Source organism: Cupressus sempervirens, chromosome 10 (genome assembly GCF_028749045.1).
Source record: "Cupressus sempervirens isolate cs-2001-9-10 chromosome 10, ASM2874904v1, whole genome shotgun sequence".
Taxonomy (NCBI): Eukaryota; Viridiplantae; Streptophyta; class Pinopsida; order Cupressales; family Cupressaceae; genus Cupressus; species Cupressus sempervirens.
The window spans coordinates 655,431,009-655,455,626 of NC_143127.1; the positions used below are offsets into that span (position 1 = coordinate 655,431,009).

Below are 24,618 nucleotides of genomic sequence, written 5' to 3' on the forward strand. Positions count from 1 at the left end.
AAACAAAACCTTGTGATATCAACGTCATGTCTTTAGGTCCCCAACTAGGATGCTTTGCAAATACTTATCCCTCTCTAAATTCCCTACAGGAAATATAACTGGATATAAATAATTGAGGCTATTCACCTAAACCATGTCATCTCAAAGGCACTAGATGCTCCATCAGATAGAATTTGGTTCCATTTAATTTAAGGACCTTTCAAGTATCCTATATTTGTACAAGAGAGGAAATGAAGCGTAATATATATGAAGAACAAATTCTTTGTTGTCTACAATCCTAAGCAATTCAGCTTCAATGAATATATGAAACTGTCAATTACTATTCCTCTCAGAGGATGAATAAATAGTGTGACTGTAATGACATCGCAAATGATTGCAACTAAGTGTCTCACCTCCATGAATCCACCACCACACTATTGGACCTTTCGTTCATGCATATCATACAAATACTCTACTGTAGAAATACAGCCCTATGTATGTGAAAACACTGCTAATGGAAGCATCATCACCTAATCCATATATTCTTTCACAACAACCCAAAGCCCTTGTTATTTATCTATCCTCCTATGGAGGTCACTGCTTGGTAACTTTTGTTGCTCCGCATCAAATTAAAACATAGGCGGCAAAATAAAGAGGCGTGTTATATTTACTAATATTCTAAGTTGCCGATTCGGGTTCGGAGACGACTTCAAGTTTGGGGTTCAGGTTCGGGCAAAAAAACAAATTCCCATTTGGGTTCATGGGTGAGTTTGTGTGTGTGTGTGTGTGTGTGTGTGTGTGTGTGTATATGCATTATATATGCAAAAAATAAGAGAAACCCATGGGTCCTCCTGGGTTCATCATGGGTCCTCCCGAGATTGTTGTGGGTCCTATTGGATTCACCACAGGTCCTCTCGGGTTCGTCGTCGGTTCGCTACGGCTCCGAGCAAGGTCCTTAATTTGGACTGTGGGTCCGCACGGGTTCGCGCAACGAACCCGGACACGAACCCAGACCAGGATGCGAGTAGCAAGGTCCAAACCTAGACCTAAATCCAGGCAGTAGGGTCCAAACCCAATAACGAAGCTAATTTTCCATCTCAGTTGTATTTTATTCTCTATCATAGCATTTATAGTATAAACCTCCAAGTCAATTGTTAAATCCCAAATTTTTGCCCTAAATTTTAATTTGAACATAACCGTTGGTTATCATCTAAAGCGAGTTAGTTAAAATTATAGCCGTTGTATCGATTTATTTCTTCCTGATCATGTGAAGTGAATTAGTTAATTATAGCCGTTGTATCAATTTGTTTCTTCCTGAACATGTGAAGTGAGTTAGTTAATTATAGTCATTGTATCAATTTATTTCTTCCTGATCATGTGAAGTGAGTTAATTATAGCCGTTGTATCAATTTATTTCTTCCTAATCATGTGAAACGAGTTAGTTGAATTATATATGTTGTATGAAATGAGTTAATTATTTAGACATTGATGAAATCTCTAACGGTCACTAGATGATTGGCAATGGTTTTGAATTAACAATTAATATATCTTGAATTAATGTCTTGGCAAGAATGTTTGTTTGAGTGATTGCAAGAAGACTGAAGAGAGGGGAAGCATTGCTAAACGGGATCATCGGAAGGGGATGATCAAATGGTGCAGTCATCAAAATCGACAGGTCTGACCTAAGACCACTCTGGCAAAGTTACTAGGATTTGACAACATGTTACATGGTGGAACACGCATGAGCTATAAAAGGAACATTATAATAAATAAAATAAATTAAACATAATTCATACCTTTAAAAGAATTATCAAAGAATTTATTATTTAATCATTATTATACACTCTCAAATACGAACATATGTATATAAAAATAAGGTGAAACCAATACATTATAAATTATAATCTAATGATGCCACCTTATCAATACATACACATGAACGTAGATAAGAATACATAATAATAATAATAAAATAGTAAATAATAACTCTTTAACTTCTTATTTTCTTTCTTTTCTTTCCATCCTTTTCTTTTCACTTTTATCGATTTGAATGGCTTTCGAATGAATTCTTATAACTGAAGGGAGTTGTAGAGTCAAGCTTCTTCTTTTTAATAGAGCCTCATAATCGTTTCAGACACACTCTTTCTTCCTTCATATTCTCTGCTATCGGTGGCTCTCAAACAACTAAGATCAATTTCCGACTAATATTACTGCTCATACCATTCTTTCTCCATATTTCCTTTACATACCTTGCCGCGGGAATCAAAACAAGAAATGGACTCCTTTCTCCCAACCACAAAGCATTCCGGGATATAACAGGAGGTGTTGCGTAAGACTACTGTTGTAACATCATTTATTTTGTATTCTTTGTTATGCTAAGTTTAATGTAATTCATACGGAATACAACTCTGTTGTGAGGTTTTCACACATCGCCCCAAAATCTTGGGGACCCCCTTTTTAATCGCTTTTAGGGCCAGTGGAGAAGGTTAGATGTATTTTTCACCCGGTTTCAACTTGATTTTCCAGAGCTATCAGTTCTATCCTTAGGCCGAATAAGTTCAAAATTGATTTCAACTTGGCAGGATAAGATTGTGAATTTTGTACTTAGACGATTTCTTTTGAAAATCTTATTTTTTTTGGTGAAATAGAATTTAATTTTGTAAGATGAAGTTAAATTGCAAAATCGATTTTTACTCTAGAGGCAATTTTATTTTTTGTCATAAAATTTTAATTATTTAGCAAAATCGATTTAGAGGAAAATTGCAAAAATTGGCTTTAATAGATTAAATTTGCCTTGAAAGCTTTTGGTATTTAATGAAATTGGTAAATTAATATTAAGAAATGGCTTTTGGTTAGCCAAAATTCAACTTCAAGGATGTATTAATTAGCAAACCCTCATTAAATAGAAATTTTTAGCATCCCCAAGGCACCATTCAATTTCGTTTTGCAATTTGTGGTTAATTAGTAAATTAAAAGTGCAGTTTTCATTTTAGAAAATTAAAATTTTGGCAAAGTATTTAAAGTGGGCCACTAACTTAGCTTTAATTTTGGTTTTTTTTCCTCTATAGGACCAAGTCGGCCAGCCTGGGAGGAAGGTGAAAGCTGCTATAAAGGGAGTCCCCTCCCATTTCATTTTCATCAATTCATTTGCTCCTCATGCTTGGGCGAATTTGAAGCAAGGGCAGATTTCCAGACTTGGGCGAAATTGGTGGAAGGCAGTTTTTTGGCGATTTTTGGGCAATTTCTCCATTGCCATTGTTGGGCAATTTGTCTAAGGGCCAGATTTTTTGCGTTTTTTGGGGATTTTTGCTCCACTTTGTGGGCTACGATTTGTGCCCTAGGTGGCAGATTTTACAGATTTTGCTCCTTCTTTGCTTGGGCGAATTTTGTGGAAGGGCAGATTTTTTTTTTCATGCTTAGCCGAATTTTGTGGAAGCCGAATTTTGTGGGGGCCGAAATTTGTGGAAGACAAAATTCTGATTTTCTAGAGGGGCTGCAATTTTTTATATCAGATTTGGGCAATTTTGTTGGGAGAAGAGATACATATGAAAGTTTGATTTTTGCATAGAAGGCAAGTGTTGGATAAGCTTAGAGGCTTTGTTTTCTAATTTGCAAAGGGATTTGTAATTCTTTGATGTCATATCCCGGGTTCCGAAAAGTTGCTGTAAGATTATTAGTTAAGGTGAAAGTCATCATCTAGAGTTGCAAGGAGTGCTTAAGCTGACATCCATTCTTTCGCTCTTTTCTAAGAATTGCACTACTTGGTTCTTCTTGCCTTTTGGTCCACCACTCTACCATCCCATAATAGGGCGACGAGCATGGAGGGTGATAGTGCAAGTAAGAATCCCAAGCGGGCAAACGCTAAGAAAGACAAAGAGGATATGACGCCCAAAACTTCCTTCTTCTCGAAAATGAAGAAAATAACCGATACTAATATCGCTACAGTGGACATGATACAGATGAGGGACAGACTAAAGGAAGGACAATCCCCCTTGGCAAAGAGGATATACAAGAGCGGAATTGTACATGCAGCAGCTTTTCCTCCTACTTTGCCTTGTCCGGAATTGATTATGGAGTGTGCATCCAGATTTGATCTAGACAGTAAATCCATCATTTTTGGCGAAGGGAAGAGAGTGTTGGCCAACATTGGCGAACAAGCAATTGAAGAGACATTTAATATTCCCCAGAGCAAGGGCATGACAGTTGTAATGGTGGATCAGGCGGCCAAATCATTTCAAGGTAACCAAGAGGCCTACTTCTCACATCTAAAGCGGAATTGGATACACGAAGGAAGGAAAGGATTTAACAAATCAACGAGGCTTACAGTGGCAGATTTCAAGCCGGAATATGGCGATCTCATTGTTCTTCTCAGCCGGATCATGGGCCTAGCTCAAGCTATGCAATTCGAAAACTGGATGTACTTCTTCATTGATGAAATTGAAAAGGGAAAAGGAAAATTTGATTGGGCTAGGATCATAAGTGAAAATTTAGAGTTGCAACTTAGAACAGTTCAAAACCAAAGGCAATTCTACATGGGATCCTATCTGTTTTACTTAATTGCTAGATTGTATGAGAGTCCGGGACTTAGGGCCTTAGGAGAGATTGGTAATGGGCCGGGGCAATATTTGGTGCATGAATGCTATCCGCAGCTTCATTTGCACAATAACAAGGATTACAAGATGTTTTGCGATGCATTCGCCATGAAGACAGTAAGGGTATTACAAGGGGCGCCTGCTAAGAGACTTTCATCGGAAGCAGAAGCAAGGATTAAGAAGTTTGGGAGTTGGTTCATCCAATTCCCGCAATTCACATACATTAGAGTGGCAGGAAGTACAGTTTGTCCCAAGAGGCTTCCAAGATACCCGCCCGACAAGGTAGTTTTGATGGAATTGGCTAGGCAGCTTGAGCACTATGATAGAGTAATGAGGAATGAGGGGAAAACAGGCGTTTCCTTCTCAATTATAATTGGCAATGATAGTTGCCCAAATCGGGCCGCCTTTGAGGCTGCGGAAAAGGAATTGGAGTGGTATCATCTAGGATGGTACAGAGCAAGGCAAGGATTCGACCCTGTTGGTCTTATCAAGGCATCTCATGGAAGCGAATTTAAGCATGTTCCCACTATAGAGGACTTTTGGGCCAATGCAAAGGATGATTTTCACGTGAGAAAGCTAGCTTTCTCGAGATTGTCGGTGAACATGATGAGAGATATCAGATGGAGAGGCCTTGATATTCCCGATCAATTGGAGGATGATCGTAGTGTGTTGAGAGAAGACTATGAGACAGTAGTTGGAACAGAGTTGAATCCAGTGGATTGAGACGATCATCAGGATCCTTCCTTGGAGGCAGTCACAAGGACAGTAGATTTGCATACCGAGTCGTGGTATAATGCCAAGTTGAGAAAGCTACAAAGACAAAAGGTTCTCCTTACTTATGAGATGATGAAACCGAAGGAAGGTCTAGTAGAATCAATCGGACAGAAGGGTGAAGGAAGTGGCCGGCAATCGGAGACAGTTAGAAATAGCAAGAAGAGGGCTTTGGAGGTAGAGAAAGGCCAAGAACGTTCGGAACCTCCAACCAAGAGACAGCGGGCAGCGCCGTCAAGGGAGAGTATAACTAAGGCTAGAAGCCAAGAGGTCAATTCGAGTGATAAAGGGGCCGCAGTGGAGGTGAGCTCTGATTCGGAATCAAGTGGCTACAGTGAAAGTACGGAATACTCCCCTCTCTCGGAGAACCAGCAAGGAAATATGGCAGAAACTAGTAGAGAAGAAGATGGGCCGATTGATATTGAAGAGATAAGTCAGGCGTCTAAGGCCGTTGGTGATGCTTTGTTGGTCGAACCGAATCCGGATTTGGGGAGATGCACTGCACCACTATGGTTAAGGCAAATGCTTATGCCGAGAGGCGAGGTGGTAATGGCTCACGCAGTTGATGATATCCAAGGACTAATAGAAAAGGATGATAGCGAGAACCAAAAACAGATGGCAAATACGGTGGCAAGGGTAATCAGAAGCGACAGTGATGGTCACCGAAGGGTTCAGATTGCTATACCAATAGTCAATAAGGCAGCGGATGAGATTGCAGCCCAGGAGTACGAAATAGTAGAACATAATTTGGGAAGAAATACAGATGATATGGAATGTGAGGAGGTTCAGGAAGGCATAGCATCAATCAGAGAAAGATTGAGGAAGGCAAACGAAAGGATAGTAAAGTTGGAGGCCGAAAACAAATATTGGAGAGATTGCCAGCCAATCCAACAGCTGCATCAGGCAGCCCTTCCTCAAGACAGCGGGAGCAATTCAGAAGAGGTATCAGCTCAGTTACATGAAGTAAGGGGTTGGATCTATGATACAATCCAAGATGGGCGAAATTTCTTGCCCTCCTTCATCTCAACATTCCAGTCATTGGTGACTGTTAGAAACAAATTCAGATTATTTGAAGAGGAATGGAAGAATTTTCTTCCCATCAAGGATTTGGTTATTCCTAGGCTGCAGCCGTTCATTAGGCTACCGGAGGCATATTTGGAAAGAGCCCGGTTGGTTGATGAGAGAGGATTGAGCATAGTTGAATCTTGGTATGTCGCATTGACTACCAAATTCAGAACACTTGAAGAAATTCATGATGAGATTGCACAACACGGCCCAAGCGTCGACACTTCCATTTCGACCATGATGAGCGACGTTGGGGTGGCGCTTGATTTTGAGGGTATTAGAGAGGAGGATGTCAGTGAGACAGGATTTGGATCGAGATTGGATGAGTTAGGAAAGGTTGCCGTCAAAAGGAAACATCTGAACACCCTTTCCTCACTCAATGCTTTTATTGGGTTTGCAAAGGAATATGAGAAGGATCACGAAAGGATACTACAAGCAGCAAACAGCGTGGCAAAGTCAGCAGAACTCCGAGCGAAGCACACACCTTGTCCTCCTATGGAAGAAGTTAACGAAAGGCTAGCTAAGTTCATCGCCTTAGCTAAAAGAACAAAAGAAAAAGGAAGAATTATATTAGAAGATCATCTTATGTAAGCCCAACTGGCAACTTTCTCTTTCTTCTAGAATAGGACAAGTGTTTGTTTCTGATTGGCCACCATTTTGGTGCCTTCTCATTGGTTGCCACTTTTGTACTTTTTTCATTGGTCCATTGATGAGGTGGCATCTTCTCATTGGCTGATGGGGTGGCAACCCTAATTAGGGTTTTTGGATCCAATCTGGATCGTCGATCTTGTTTTGATCTCTACCGTCCATTGTATTTTGGACCTCTATATAAGGCCATTGGCTCTCATTTGTAAAGGAAAGGGTTGGAGAAATTGTTGCGAAAATAATACCAAAGTGCTCTCTTTTTCATTGCATGTTGACTAAGAACATTGGGTGTTATTGCATGTTTTCTACTTCCACATAGTTAAATTTTTCTTTTCAAGTTGAAGCAATTTCATTTCAAGTTGTTAGAGTAAGAGTAAAATAAAATGGATAGTTGCATGGTAGCTTTGGTAGATGTTTGATAGGGGTCAACACTAGGCCACTAGCATCCTGGCGGCTGGTTGGGAGGCTTTGTGTGGTGATCTAGTTTACTTTCCTTTGAAGCGTTGCATCTATGGAGGTAGGGCCGCTGGTTAGCCTTCATTAGATTCGATCCCCGTCCATCTGCTAACCTTCCATTCTTAGGAGTAGGAGTAGTTGAGCAGCCAAATTTCATGCTTAGAAGAGGTTAGTTAGAGAAGTAAACCAAAACATCGGCATTCTCACCTTCCATCGCTATTCACCCTACATTGCCATCATCGCGCCATCAACATCATCTAGCATTCACACCGAACCACCATCTCCATTTTCTCACCAAGATCCAAATTTTTCTCAAACAAGAAAACGTAAGGCCGCCTACGTGATTACCAGCAAATCACATTGATAAAACTGAGCGAGTATCCAACGGTGTAAGGAACATTGGAGTTATACTCATGTCCCATGAGAGATAACTTTTCAAGAGAGGAATTGTGTATTTGATATTCTGTATCAAGCATCCAATTACTAATATGTTATGTAGTGACACAAAACTCGCATCAACAAACTCATATACCGTTGAATCCTTTATGTATTTTCTTTCCATATTGTTGCACCAGTTGTATATCTTTTGTGCCATTGATACATAGAATCCATAAAACCGATGCCTATTTATTTCAGACCAAATTCAAGGGATATTAAATAGATTTAAAAACATGGAATCTGCCAAATATATTATTAATGTTTCTTAGCCATAATAGTGTATCAATCATGCATAAACAATTATCTCAGCTCAGATTTATTTACATCCATTTCTATCTCACGGAGGTGAAAATGATATCATGAAATCAGAACACCGAGAATTTCACCAGGCAATGATGCCATTATAGGTGAAGGTGTAAAGTAATGCCGTGAATATAGACTCGCAGAGCACCTAGGAATCACTGGCATGTTAGCCTAAAAATGGTGAGGTGTAGAGAGCCTGCACCATATAAGAATGGCATCAAATTAAATAAATAATAAATTTAAAACTACAATAGTTCATGCATGTTCCAATTATGTAAAATGTTGTCAAGTCGAGTGGTGATCGGGTTTGTAGACCTAATTTGAAATCCTTGGCCAGGGTAGAAATTAGGCAAATGTGCCAAACATGTGATCTTTGTTGATTGTCCAAACGCTTCAGTTATTTTGGAGAATAACTGTTGGGACTTCAACCCACTTGATTACTCAGATGGCTGGACATATGAACATCCCAAGCCCGATCCCGAGGTAGGGAGGGTCGTTCTATTAAATTAGGATGTATGGGGATAAGTAATGGTCCGTGGTTGGGAGGTTAAGCCTATGTCAATGCTTCTCCTCTCACCAATGTCGAGGCTTGGACGAGTTAAAGAGATTCTTTGTTATTACTATATGTTCCTTTCACTTGTTACCTCTGTAAAAATAGATAGATAATTTCATTTCAAGATGGAGAAAACATTACTTTTATCTTGAATAAGCTTTTCAATTGATATAATTAGCCGTTACTTTATTTTCAGTTGAACAATTACATATAGTTAAATTGTTAGCAATACATAAATATCTCTTTTTGATTCTCATGAATTCAATTGAATATGTAAGATAGATTTTAAAGAGTTTCTTTCAGTTATAATCGATTGGTAGAAATCATTGTCATGTGAAATGAAAACAATTACTTGTGAAATTAGATTAATTTGAGATTAAAATTTGGCTATGAAAATTTGTGTGTTACATATGGTATCAGAGCGCTGGGTTAGACACTGAACCTAGGGCACCCTACCTTCTTGAACCTGATAGAAATCTGAATTGACTGCAAGATATTAGTATGTAAATTCCCCCGCAAGAAAACTCGGCATCCCATCTTCCCTATCTCATTAGAAACATGACTAAATATGACTACACCTATTGTTTTGTACCTTGAGATAATGAAACCCTAAATCAAGCAATTTAGCAGATAAAGAAGGAAAGAGTCAGGTGGACTCCTACCAGAAAGGTGCCATATAGAAACAAGCTAATACAAAGCTGGAATGCTCAGCAGAGCAGCCCCCTTTTACAGTTTCATAGATCCTGGATGGTGCGAGATATGTACCAGTCTGAACCAAAATGTAATGCTGCAAAGCAAGATTAAAAATGCTATGTGAATGTAGAGTTCCTCAATAGAGGAAATTTTGTAAATAAGATTGCATAGTGGAGCAATGAAAATAAAATTAAGTTATTTAAAAACATGTGATGTAAGACTTTCTCTTTTAGATTTCTTCTTTTTACATAAATAACACAATTGCAAAATTAACAAGTAGGAATCCTAAGCATAAAAATGAATAACAGCGGGAACACAGAAAATCAAGATATAGTACGCGAGAACCCTCAAGCTTCCAATGAACTGCTACTCCAAATCTTGCACGAAACACAATTAAGGTTAAAAACCATGGAAAGAAGGATGAGTGAAATGGCAACCCAAATAGGACAGAATCGTGAGGAAGTGCAAACCACATCTACTTTTAGAGCAGAGACACAAGTCTCTGAACGTAACAAAACTCCCTCTTCCAAGCGATTAGAAAAACAAAAGAAGAAAGAAATAGTGGCTGATTTATCAGCAGACATAAAGAAAATAAAACTACCTATGTTTTCCGGTTCTGAGTACGAGGAGGAAGCAGAAGTATGGTTAACCGAGCTGGAGCAATATTTTGAGATTAGGAATTTCTCTGAGACCTCCAAGGCAGTTTGGGGAATATATCATTTCAACGGAGAAGCTGCAACCTAGTGGGGAAACACTAAGGTCAAGAAAAACATTAGAACCACTGAAATCACCTGGGAGAAATTCATGAGCATATTTCAAAGACATTGACTGCCTCAGACCTTTTATGATTAGAAGTGTTTAGATTTTCAGAACTTAAAACAAGGAGACATGACAGTGCATAAGTACTGGAAGAGGTTCACACGATTACTTAAATACATGCCATCTTATCAGCAAGACACTAATCTGAAGGTAAGAAAATTCATCATGGGGTTGAACAATAGGATAGGAGGAGTTGTTGATGTTCTTGCTCCACGAACCATGGAAGAGGTTTTAGAAAAGGATGTTCGACAAGAACTCAAGATTAGAAAGGATGACTCTATCCAAGACAACAAAAGGAAGACAAACTGGAATTCAAACGGTATTGACTTCGGGCCTCAAAAAAAACAATTTAAGGACTACAAAAGAAACAAACCTAAGTTAAAGAGCAATGGAGCAAGGGGTGTCAAAAGCAATTATTATACGAGTATGAGCAATCGAAATAATGAGAAGAAGGGACCACCAGGAGGATGTTTTAACTGCAAAGGGGATCATTTTATAAAACAGTGCCCCATTAAACCCAACATCAGCCACCCACAGCGACCACCTTTGCCGCAGTTGCAACAAGCCTTTCAACAAAGGATTCATGTGCTCTACACAGTTCGCTTTGGGTTGCAAACCTGATTGCTTAGATTGAGTAGCTAAGCGTTTCCAACATTCAAACTTCATGTGACCAAACTTGTGGCAAGAGTTGCATTGAATGTTCTTCTTCCAAGAACCTTTTTAAGCTGGAGCAGAGGACTTCTACTAAGAAGACTGTTGAGACTTGCCTTTATCCTTTTGAAAGGATTTAGCAGCAAACGCTTGCTTTGTAGAGGTGGAGCTGGAACAACTACCAAACTGTTGTTTCCACCGATCTTGCTAAAGCAAAAGTGTGCAGAGATTCATGAGCTTCAGATCAACACCAAAAGACGTGATGCTGAGAGTCTTGATAAAATGCTGGTAGGACTTCAGTAAACTCCGGAGAGTGATAACCACAATGTCCTCTTCCTCCATCTAGCGACCAACAGCAAGCAACTAATCACAGATTTCCTAAATCCTATTCATGTGAGCCTAGGGCGATGTTTGCTCATCCATGATAATAGAAAACAGAGTGTTCTTCAAGAAGAAAGCTCTACTTTTGTCAGAAGTCTCATGAAGATTTTTGAGATGTGCCCATATCTCAACAGTTCTCTTGCTAGATGGAATCTAAGAGAACTAGTCATCAGCTACGGATGATTTGAGAAGCATCATTGCCTCTCAATTATTGAAATTCCATGTATCTTGCTAAGTGTCAGGAGCAATCGGACGCTGTGTAATACCCAGAACAATCTGACCGATATTTCGATATTCAAAAATTGCTATTATCTGTTGCTTCCAAGTGACATAACTCTACCATTCAATTTGGAATTGCTCTTGAGAAAAATATTAGTCAATGATGCCATAGCACGTTTTTCAATGAAAATTTGTGAAGACATGTTCTTCGAGGCAAAAAAATGGAAGACTCGAAAAATTTGAAAGGTGACCCAGAAGAGAGCTCAAAATACATAGAAAGAATATGTTGTCGGTTTCTAGATCTGTTGACTCAAAAACTGAGGCACAAAAATTGAGGCACCCGAAAAAATCGAACAACCCAGTTGAGCTCTCGAAAAACCCACCAAGAATTTCTAATCAAAAAAAAATTGAGCCCAAAAATTAGGGTTTTGAACAGAAAAGTCGTAGGCTGAAAAAAGCTTGAAATCGATGGCAAATTAGTGACAAATAACATAGTTTTTTGGGTGCAAAACTAAGGGTTTTAAGAAACCCTTGGTGTCGCTCCCAGCCCTAGATGTGTAGAAAAAATGGACGAAAATGCCCAAAAAAATCACATTTTTTCAAAAAAGACGTGAATATTGATCATTAATGTTCTCAGACAAACCCTAGTTTGAAGCAAATATTTCAAAAAAATAATTTTGAAAATAGGGACTAATAATTTCAGAAAAGAAATTATGATTTTCGAAAAAATTTAAAGAAGTGGCTCTGAGAACATATTACAAAGTAGTTGGTAAAATAGTTGCTTGTTATTAACAGAGACCAAGAGGTCCATATATGCAAAAGTATAAAGCGATGTTTCCTTAGGAAACAATCGTAAAGAATAGAAATATTTCATTCTAGCTAAAAGAAAGCTAACAAACAACTATAGCTAACTAAATATTCGAAACATTCTAATATTTACAATAGATTACAAACAGATAATCATTAACTAATAATAGAAGCTTATCTATTATCGTAATAATGAGTGTAACTTGGGTGTTCAAAAACCCTAAGCAAACGGTGCGAGTACGCACCCTGTGCGGGTGCGTCGCACACCCAAGTACCCCCGTCGACCAAAAAAGTGTCACTGCACCAATCGAGCACCCAGGTGGGACGCAGGACTCAAGTGCGTCATAGGTGCTAAAGTGCGTCACAGGTGCTCGAGTGCGCACGAGGCGCTCCCCAGGTGCTCGCGAGGTGCAGTTGGCTGACTGGCCCAAAAAGCTATAAAAAAATATTTTTTGCATTTATTTTTTAATTTCTTTTTTAAGTAGGTGCTTGAGTGCGGGGGTGCGAGGTGCTCCCCGGGTGCTCGTAGGGTGCGCTAGCTGACTAGCCCAAAAAGTTATAAAAAAAATATTTTTTGCATTTCTTTTTTAATTTGTTTTTTAAGAAAGCTAACCCTTGGTTTGATTAGAACTTCGGTATAGGGGATGATTAAAGAACACTTGGGATGATTCCATTCTCATTATTGACATTTTGTCATTTTGTTGAATGTACTCACTTTGATATGGCTATGATACATTATTTCATTTCATTGTTTCATGCTACTCGGCTCATTGTCATCATGAGCATCTTTATAATATATGATATTCATATTTGAACAATGAATTTTGAATCTTGCATCTTGAACAAAGTTAATTTGTTAAATGGTCATTAGCAATGGCTATGAAGTTTCAAGTTTCAAGTTTGATCTTATGGTTTGTGAATCGCATTTCAATTTTCTCTATTCAACTATATTGGTATGTTATATAATATATTGAAGTATCATTTCATAATTACCATTTTTAGTCATATATATACATATATATATATACACACTATGCAACCCCCTCCCCCATCCGCACCCCCGTCATCTCCAAATTGAGGCCCTTTTTTTTTCGCGCACCCCTGCGCCGGTCAAACATTGGTAATAACTTTATCTTTAGAGGAGACACTTGATTCTTTGATATGTGTTCTACATTCATCCTTAGTTGATCTTGACTTGTCTTTTTCAACAAAGTGGCCTAGTACACATAATTTGAAGGAGGCACCTTTTAGTATTTGATATGGGGAAATGAGCAGATTTCAAACATTCCACATATTTTGTGGTTTCTTCCTACAAATTGAGGAGGCTTCATTGATGCACCTTTAGTGTTATTTCTTCCTAACGGGTGGTACATTCTTCAACACTCATGGAGAAATTTCTACATCCAACTCGAAGCATCTAACTTTGGTGAACATTCTACATTGAGGGGGAGCTACTTACTTAGTCTCTCTTCTACTTCTCTCCTATATGAGGATTCTTGACCCTCTATACATGATGTATATCATAATGGGGGGGTAGGGGTGGTCTTGATTACTCCATCTATCCATGCATCTTGTTTGCTTTTCATCTCTTTTGAGAGGAGAGTTTTTTTCTTGAGGTTTTCCCTCCTTTGTTTTATGAGAGAGTGCATTGTTTTTGCTTTTCCATATTGTATATATGGGTACCTAACATGGCCTAGTAGCAGTCCCACCATGCTGTCATCTAGCATTGTGAGCTTAAATGCAATCCCCTAAGTTGCGCTAAGGGGGAGCGTTGGTGCAATTAATTAATTATAATTACACTTTACATTAATTTGCTTAAAATAATGCATTTTCATATTAGTTGTCATGTAGGCACATAGGAGTTTGCATTTCATTTTAGAAGTAATGTAGGAGATATCCACTTGAGGTGGAATTAGTTGTCATCTCATACCTCTTTGTGTGAGATCCACCTTTAGTGCTCCTATGACCTTATCATTCTCTCATTGTTGCAATCGTTGCACACACTTTGTTGTACAATAGAGGATCATCCACCACTTATTGTATGTGATTACACCTAGTGTGATTGATAGATTATCTCTTGCATCACTCCTAGTTATCATGCATTGCCTTACGCAAATTCTCACAGTTACCAGGTCAAGGATTCATCTTGAATTGTAAACATTGATTTTGCCATCAACTGTAATTCATTTAGTGTCGCACATGTGCTATTGTTTTTCCAATTTCATAATTACTTATCATAAATTTAGAAATAAAATATAGTTATAATCAGTGAAACGCAGGAACTTGTGCGCCTCAAACCTCAAAGTACTCATCCCCAAGACATCTCCGCACTGGGTAATTAGAGTACCTGAGTACCCCCACCTCTGCCATTCCACAACCACACCGTTGTCGAGACAGGTACTTGAATTTCTATTTGGATTTTGACAATGACTTGAAAGCAAATACATTAGGATCTGGTCCAGGTCAGCATTTTGAAGTAGTAGAAAGAAGTAAAAGGATCACTATACAGTTATAATACATTCCAAAATAAACGAGCATGGGTGCACCCTCAAACCTAAGTTTATAGCAAGAAGAATTTGTTAACTGTTATGATGCGAGGAAAGCTTATCTATAAAGATATTGCAGATCAACCTATAGCAAACACCATTGAATTGAAAGCAAATACATCTTCAATGAAAAAGAAAAGAAGATTTATATTTGATTCATTTGAAACAAAGGGCTACATGGTACCTTTGTCAAATTTTTTGCCATCTGGGTCAATCCTCGTTATAGTAAAAATATCCTCAAATAAAAGTTCAACCATCTTGGAAAAAATTCCAGTCGATCAGTCTACAAATGTTTTATGCACCTATAACCTGCAAGTAAATAACGTTAACTGAGTCGAGTACTGGTTATAGTGAAAATATACTCAAATAAAAGCTCAACCATCTTAAACAAATTTCCAGGCAATTATTCTAGAAATACTTATGCGGGTATTATTCCTGCAAATAAAGAATATTAACTGAGTCAAGTAATGGATAATGTTAATAAGATACAATATTGATATACTTCAAAAAATACAATTGCCCCACTCCTGCTTTCACTTTCTTAGCACAATTGAACCACACCACACAAACCCCAAGGAAAACTAGTAGTTGTCAAACATGTTTAAAAGCCCAAAGAAGAAAAACCTTGTGCAGTAGTATCAAATTTTAAAATATTGGTGAACTAATTAACTTAGTAATCATTTATTGTTTTGCGGAGAATGCAGAAATCTTCAATCTGTAGCTTATCACTATGCCTTCATATGGCATAATATTTATGTATCTTTCAAAAACAGGTTACTTGAGGTTCGGAACATTATTCCCAAAGAATGAACAACTTTAGCCAGGGAGAGAAAAAATCCATTAATTTTACAGCAGAGATACATCAAATAAGACCTGCTGTTCTAGAAAGACAGCATATTATAGGCTAGTTTTTTGAATTTTTCAAGACATGGGATTCTAAAACTCCTGTAGATATATAGGAAAAAATAGTATTTTACGTCATATCAAGCAATGAAATCAATATATCTTTCATAAATGAATACAGCAACATAATAAAGTAGCTAACAAGGGACACACGGCATCTAGTTCCTATAACTGAGTTGAATGTAGTTGATGAAATATAAATTGTAATGTGCATATTATCAATATTTTTTAGTGAGGAACATATCTGTCCTCTCATTATGCATATATCACCTAAATATGAAGAAATGCTAGAAAGAGAATGTGTAGATGACAATTATGCCAATAGTAATTTAAATACTTCTGTTATTTTAAAATGGAAGTATAATAAAACCTTGTTCCAAAGGGGTGCCTATTGCTTGCAATTGGCAGACTTGACCAACCATCGAGTCTATTTGTATTTCTTAGAATATTGTAATGTTTCTTTAACAGTTATCTTAGTTAGTCTTAAGTTTATTAGGTAGTTTCTATTTCTGTCTTTAGTTCACAATTGTTTCTTTTAGAAACATCGTTTTGGCAAATCTATATAATGAGATATCTCCTTTGCTTAATTAAACTGCAACAACATCACTTTACCATATCATGGGTATCAGAGCAATTCAATGGGATTTCATAAAATTTGGTCAATTTTTTAAGGAAAAAATGAGCCTCTTTTCATATGGAATTTTTTTCTAGAGATTTGTTTTTTGATTTCTTAAAACAAAAATCTTTGGAGGTATTTTATGAAAATTTTGTGATTTGTCTTTGAAAATTTTTGCTGAAATAGCAAGCCTAGTCGAAGGTTTTGGTTTGGGTAAAAGTCTTTGATTCTGAAGGTTGCATGTTGCTTGCATGTGCATTTTGTTACTAGCATGTCTTGTTTTACCATGTGAAGTCTCTCATTTTTCTGCATGAAGGTTTCTCTGATGGGTTTTCATGATTTTCTCCATTGAAAAATTTTGATGGGTTTTCATAATTTTTTTCCTTAAAAATTATGTGAGGGGTTTTCATTATTTTTTCCCTACAATTTTTTTATTTTTTAATACACAGAGTTGCATGGGATTCCTTTGTGGGTTTATAACTTTTTTCTAATAAATTATATAATGGTTTTTACTGATTTCCTCAAAAACAAAGCTTTGTATTCTTTGATCAATGTCATGGATTTTGTTGTTTGGTTTTGATCGATTTTTCACCTCAAAAATTGTCTCTAGCTTTGCCGATTTTTCTTCAAAATCATGCTAGTTATTATCAGTGTTTGTATCTATCTCCAAGGAAGAATAGATTCGCTATCCAACACCAAGTTGGATGTTTTTGTGATGATTTATAATCAAATATTTTGCTGATTTTGGGAGGGTTAGTGGCAAACTCATCTCAGTGGCAGAGTCAGCGGCAGACTCTAGCGGCTTTTTGCAAAGCTTTCTAAAGGAAGGGGCACCCTTCTCTACTCTTTTATGGACAGACTTCGGCTTTTTGGTCATTTACATTTTGCAAAGCTAGGGAGGGTCTTAGCAACAAAACAATAAAATGTTTTGAAGAATTTGTGACCAAAAGACAGCAATTAGACGATGACCATTAACAAAAGGCATCAAAATCTTGTAATGTTTCTTTAATGGCCATCTTAGTTAGTATTTAGTTTATTAGGTATTTTCTATTTATGTCTTTAGTTCACAATTGTATCTTTAAAAACATCGACTTTGTAAATCTATATGATGAGCTTTCATCTCCTTTGTTCAATACAACTACAACAACATTGATTTACCATAACAATACTTGGACTAGGACAAATTATGTTGTGGTTCATGGTACAGAATTACTATGTTATGATAAGATGTATCATACTGCCATTTGTTGCACAATATTATTCTATGATATCTCTAGTTGTTAATGTTATGCCATTTATGATCTATAGTTATTCGCGATTGTCTAAACGATTACTAGTGCATTTAAAGGAACGATACATTTAGTGTTAGGTAGCTAAAATTTTGTTGTTGCCTAAGTTCAAATCTAGAGGTCTAAGGAAGTGAGAATAGGTGGGATGAAAGCATTAAGGGTTGCACCTTCAACTAGCAAGTAGTAGTAACTGACTGTGACGTTGAGGGCAAAAACGAAGTGGCCTGAGAAGACTAGTTGACTCAAGATTTAATTTAGACCTGGGACATGTTAATTGACGAGTATGTGCAGTGGGTGGCTCAGGAGAGGGTAGTCGCAACTAGCAAAATACGTGCCAAACTCAAGGTGACCGACCCTCTACAATCTTTGGGTAGCCTTCCAAGATTATTGGCTTGTACATTGTTGGAAGTCCAAGAACAATGTAAGGTGAGAGAGAGAGAGAGAGAACACTGCCTGCATCAAATACTACAACAGTACAAGCTGAGAAACTAGAGGGAGGATGAACCATGCAACACAAGTAGGTGTCGCACCTCTAGAATTACAATACTTAATGCCCCTTTTTTCTAATGAGGACAAAAGGCAACAATAAAGGAAATAGAATTTGTCGTAAGGTCTCTGCAGATTCAAGAATGTATTGAGAGATGACACTAAAAGTGAAACACAACCCACGAGGCAGGAGTGGGAAGACATTGCAAGAGAACTACCAGTACTGAGCATTTCTAGGGTACAAGTAGAGTATGATGCAAATAGTTGGGAGGATGACTCATTACCACCCAAACCATCCACACACTCTAAGGAAGACAAAAGTGAGGAAAGGAATCTTGAAGGAAAGGTAGAGGACTTGTTTGAAAGTACTTTGTGGCACATTAGGAATCATGCTATATCAGAAGAGCAAAAAATAGAGGGAGTAGAATCAAAAGCTACTACAAGGAAGGTTACTAAGATGTGTGCGATAGAAGTGGAAGGGAAGAGGAATCGAGCGTGCCGAAAGGTGCCACAGAAGCATGAGGATGCAAAGGAATAACCTGCCACTATAAAACATGCGTAACCATATGGGTGGTGAAAAATCAAGATGACCAAGATTGTTGGGAGGAGTGGCAATTGACTAGTACTTTAACCTCCCAGCGAGCCCCAAAACAACTTGAAAAAATTTGAAACAAGCCTTTCAAGCAGAATTCAAATTACTTAATGATGATGATGAAGTAGCAATAGAAATTTATAATACCTGACGAGGAAAAAAATGAGACAATGCGAGCCTAACATCGTCGGTTGAAGGAACTCATTGATAAAATAGACAACCAACTAACGGATGGGTTGAAGAAAAGATGGTTCTTCAGGCGACTAACTCCATCCATTTGACCAAAAAAATGGTGGTACCCCCATCCTCCTACACAAAGGCTTGCAACTAGGCAATGGATATTGAGAGCGAAAATAAGACATCTACAAGAAACAAGAAAATCATTGATGATGATAGCACGCATGGTGATAGTGAGGGAGGGTCTTGGACCATACAAGCACTTCGAAAGGATATGATGAGATTAATGAAGGATATGTGAGTAGAGAAGGAAACAAAGGAGGGAAAAGAATTGTGATGCACCGGATGCAAAAGTGAAGGGCATAAGGGCATATCAAGGCCAGCTGTCCCTAGAAATCTTTTTTTGACATCTACCAAGTACTAGGTCACTCTATTACGGAGTGTTCGTACAACCTAAAGGCAAAGAGCACTCAAGTGCTCTTCACCTAAGAAGAATAGGCAACACCACCCACCACACCACTAAGACCGAAAAATTCCATTGCCATACCTAGTAGGTATCGCAACAACCAATAAGGTAACAATAGTAATAATAACACACCTAAAAGTCGCATCCAGTACGACATGAAGGGGAGGCCCATGATACAATGTTGCAAATGCAATAGGTGGGGCCACTTCGCACAAGAATATCAGAGCAAACAAGGAGGCTAAAGCATGTTGTGTAGATGGTGTGATCAAGGCAACCACAAGGACATTGATTGGCCCAAGGGGAAGGAAGTGAACATGATAGACAGCACACGACCCAAAAAAGATGTGTTGGCGATCAAAAGTTCCAGGAAAATAGTTGTGTACTCGGACACACATGAAGAAAGAGAGATTGAAGATACTGGGAACAAATATTGAACAGGTGATGAAAGAACATAAGCTGTCACATGGCATTGTCAATACTCCCCTGCAATTAGCATTTGAAGCAAACATCGTTCAACAAATATTACAAGCCATCATAACAGTATGGGTGGCAGACCTCTTGGAGACATTACTACAACTGAAGGTGGCAATCGCCAATGTGGATGATAACACAATCAAGAGAACGGTAAGCCTATGAACAGGAGTTGAACAGATGAGGCACAAAAGGAAGACTACATAAAGAATACTTCCAAAAATGGTACTACAAATCCAATGTTGTTGGTGGTTGGTGTCAGGACACTGATATTGGTAGAGATGGAAATCATGAGGTGTGCACTAATACCACTGTGGATAGTCAATTAGGCATAAATGTCTTGCTAGAGGAAACATGAAAGACCTTAAGCAAGCCCGCACTCTGGCCGCCAACCTTTCATCTACTAAAGAGGCGACCAACATGGCATTAAACCACTCCAAACCCTTACGACAAAAAGGGTAGTAATCAAAAGCCAACACTTCTTCCTTGACTTTATGGTCATCCCACTGGTCATCTCACTGAAGAAGGGATTGGCTCATTACAAATAAGGCGAATCACAATTGGAAAAAGAACACGATTTCTATTGAGAAAAATGGGAATAGGTACGTCATTGACTTGCAAAACCAAGTAGTCAACCAAGAGTTAGCATCAGACTTTGAGTCTAAAGGAGGGGAATTTGATATGGAAGGAGTGATGGAACCCAACGACAAAGGGATATTGATGCTAGGAAATTGTTTTAAATGACACTTTCCCTCCTCGAGTACAAAGGTGTGGCCAAAGTGGATGACACATGGGTCCAAAGATTCAAGAGAGATAAAGTAGTCAAGTACGAAGAACAAAAGTGATAAAAAGGAAGAGGGAAGACAATGGTAGTAACAGAAGTAAAAAGAACAAAAGTACCCAAAAGGTAATTAGGAAAATAAAAGATTCAAAGGTAAAGTTTTATTTGGAAAATATGGATGTCAAGAAATTGAAATTTAAAAAATCATAATTGTGGAAAATAGATAGGCAAAAAGCATTTTTTGGAAAAGTTGGAGAATAAGGACAAGAATGAAAAAGTCATACATGCAAAATCAAAAAATCAAAACTCCATATAATTAAAAACAAAGGTTACAAAAAGAAGAGGGGGTTAAATTACACAAACTATTGACAAGAACAAGTGTGAGAAATTGGCAAAATGCAGGAAGTGACAATCGAAGGGTTGCCTTTAAAGTTGCTACTACCGTAGGACAATTAGCAGCCAAAGCCATGGTCATGCAGACTCCAGCCTTACTCCACTATTGGACAATATTCACCTTTGAGCCTCCTACCACCATATGGCTATCTCTTTGTGCTCCTATTATACCACTACCCCATTACACTGCCACCATACAACCATCTCTTTGTACTACCAGCACACACCACCTCTTTAAACTTCCACCATAAGGCTTCTTAAATCTGAACTAGAAACTCAAAAACAAACATCTCCATATTTCCCCAAACATAGAGGGAATATACAATAAAAAGATATTCTGTTATAAAAAAAGTAAAAATGAAATCCCCACCTATAAATAAAATAAATACCAATTGTGTAGTAATTTAATTAATGATCCTACTCCTTTTCTATATTAAGTAAAATTATATTGCTATGTTAGAAGCAGGCTAGCAGGGAAACAACCCAGCCCCAAAAATGAATCCTTTATTTATTTAGAAAAGCTTCATTACAAAACTCAGAGCTACTGCTCTATGAACACATGAACAATCAATCCTTTCAATCACCTCTAACAAGGCAAGTAAAACCCGATAATATAGAACACATCAAAGTAATAAAATATATTACCAAAACTTCATGAAACTTGAACAAAAGCAGAGGTAAAAGATGTAAATCTCAAAGAGTGCAATCAATAGATTACAAATGTAGTGAATGAAGGAGTAGATTATGTGATATCATTCCCCTAAAGAAAGCTTATCATAATGCTCATCAATAATCATCAATTTTCGTGAGATAATAATGAAGATAAAAATCAATATGCCCGATTCCATCACTGTGTGAAGAACGAATAGTAACCTGTGTAAGCAGTGACGGAAGAAAGAAAACCACCCACGTTGCTTGTCGTTTTTCTTAAGAGTATCAAGTTGCCTTCATGCAATATCCCTCTTCACAATAAGTAACTGAAAGGGAGAAGATAACCATTGCCAATTAATATGTGAGACCCAGAATGCAAGAAGAGATGAAATATAAGACACCTATTGGATACACAAACTAATTCCTCCAGAAAAATTGTTAATTCATATTTAATATAAATTTGCCATTTCTAAATCGTAATATCCAGAATTTCATGTAAGGCTAAAATATTTAACAAGGCTAACCCTTTGCACTGCCACCATATGCCTACACTTTTGCACAGTCCTTGAACAACTACCACTCTGCACTACCATTGTACAATTCAGCTCGTATTGTTTGTCATCGTACAACCACTTTTTGAGTGTGTTGCCACCATATAGAACTAGGGCCGTGAAGATTGTTTGTCATTGCCACTATACTACGAAATTCTCTTAAGTAACATCATACCCTTGAATGAATTCTTTCACTTTTTAAAGTTTGACACGATTCAAGCAATTTGGGGAAAACTACTCCTGTATTTATTTCTAGAGAATTTTGGGTATCCAATTTTGTTGTGGTTGGTGTGCCATGGCAACAGGAGAATTCATATTATTCCAAGAGGCATTAATCATATTCTGATTATTGTTCACTTCTTCAAAACCAAGAATACAAGAATGATCCATATTCCTTTAAGTCAAGGAGTATATTTATTGTTGAAATTGAAATTTTCTCTTTTTTGAAATTATATATAACTTTTTCTAGAAGAATATATGCTCCTGATTTGAATGTAATAGTTAAATTCAATGACCCAAGTAATCTTTTTTGCCTTTGCTTTATCTCCTACTTCATTCTCCTTTGAAAATGATAAGAATCACACACTTGTTACAGATTTGTCACGATCATCAATTACACCAGTCAAATGTAACAGCTAGAGGATCAATATGGTTTGTTACCGTCGTAATATTTACCAAGAAAAAGCTCTTTGTTTTTGATACCTAACGCCACAGTTTGATGTTGAGGATCCTTTATATATGAAGGTTTTCACCATTAATGAACACAAACTGATGTATTTGTCAAACTATAACTTAAGCTCCTCAACATAAGCGATCATGACTAGTAAGTATAAGTACGTTTGTAGGTATATCTCTTATCCTCAATAAATTGAATGCATTTTTGTAACCTCTAGTATCATTGCATACAAAGACATATCATTCAACCATTTTGTCAAAGACTTCAAATGCATCTATGAGACTTCCACAATTGTGATTAGTGCCTATAATAGTATTAAAAAAGTAGAGTTTGTTGCAAAATTAAATTCCCTATCAATATTGTAAGTGTAGACTTTATAAACTCGGATGAAGATTTCTTGGAAATGCAACGCTTTTATCAATTACACTGAATTACATCATCCCACTTTGATGGAGTAGGTGACCTCTCCATTGTCATTTATTTGCCAATTCTTTCATTGTTGAGATCTTGATCACCATTTCCACTAGTTCAATTGATTACTTCTGATGTTTTGCACATTTTTATCTTATCCATACCATATTTTTTTGTCTATTATGTTGTGATGTATGTCCATAGGAAACACATTTTGTAATATCCCCAATTTTATCGGCATCAGAGTTTCAGGGATTAGCCTATTATTGTGATCCTCATAGGCTAATTATTGTGGATAGAGGGTCTTCTGTGGCAGTTGCTTGGCTTGGGAGGGTCTTATTTTCTCCACATCTCAGTAAGCTACAGGTTGGTCTTCGTTTAGCTCAGATTGAACTTCATTTGGGCTTAATTTTGTGTACTTACTATTTGTGGTAAGTTGGTGTTGATTGAGATGGACCCTTTCTATTTTTGGAAAGTGCATTTCGTCACATGGAGAAATAATAGGTATGACCCCTATTTCAGACGAGATATTTAAATGATGAGTATTTTGGGAGTTATTAGATTTTTAGCGGCCAAATTATTATTAAATAGTAAATAGCTTATTATAAAGTTATAATTTAACTTTATAATTTCATTTAAGTTGAGAGTTGAGTTATCATTGGAAAGTGTCATTTATTAATTAGTTAAGCCAAATGAAGGAATCTAATGAAAGCTTCTAATTAATGTTGTGTGGTGAAGTTTGTTGAGTGAAGTTACATTTTGGCAACAAAGTGAATCTGGAGGTTATAAATACAAGCTTATTTCATTGGGAAAAGCATGCTTGGATATTTATTTGCTTTTGTTGCCTTTGTGGCTTTTTCTGAGTTCTGATTTCTGCACCCTTTGCTGGAGTATAAGGGTTTTGATGCTGAGAAGTGTTGGGTAATTTACAGCTGAGGTATTGTGAATTCCCTTCTTGAAGATTCTCTGAAATCACTACTGAGGTAAAGTGATTTGGTCATTGGTTTGATTTCCTTACTGTATTTATCTGTGGCTGGGAGATATCATTTGTGTTATTTTATTATTATCTTGAAATTTGGGTGAGGGTTTGAATTCTGGATTTATTAGTTCTGAGAAATATTTTAGTGTCTTCCATTACTGTATTACTGTTTCTTGGAGGACACTTATTTTGAGTTTGGAGGTCTACATTTTGTTGTGGGTAATCCATTGATCTATTTGCTACTATGGAGAATTTATT

General features: G+C 37.3%; 1 protein-coding gene across 5 annotated transcripts in view; it reads right to left on the bottom strand.

The window, feature by feature from the left end:
* LOC149535537 (DNA-directed RNA polymerases II, IV and V subunit 8B-like) overlaps positions 1-24,618 on the bottom strand; it is a 98,688-nt gene that overhangs the window by 50,250 nt on the left and 23,820 nt on the right. For 3 of the 5 annotated variants that reach the window (XM_089803189.1, XM_089803185.1, XM_089803190.1), the window contains one exon: positions 15,103-15,227. In XM_089803189.1, coding sequence (XP_089659315.1) covers positions 15,103-15,175 — 73 coding nt within the window. In that variant the 5' untranslated portion in view covers positions 15,176-15,227. Of the gene's footprint in view, positions 1-15,102; positions 15,228-21,965; positions 22,070-24,618 lie in introns of all 5 variants that reach the window. The other 2 variants (XM_089803186.1, XM_089803188.1) reach the window with 1 other exon arrangement.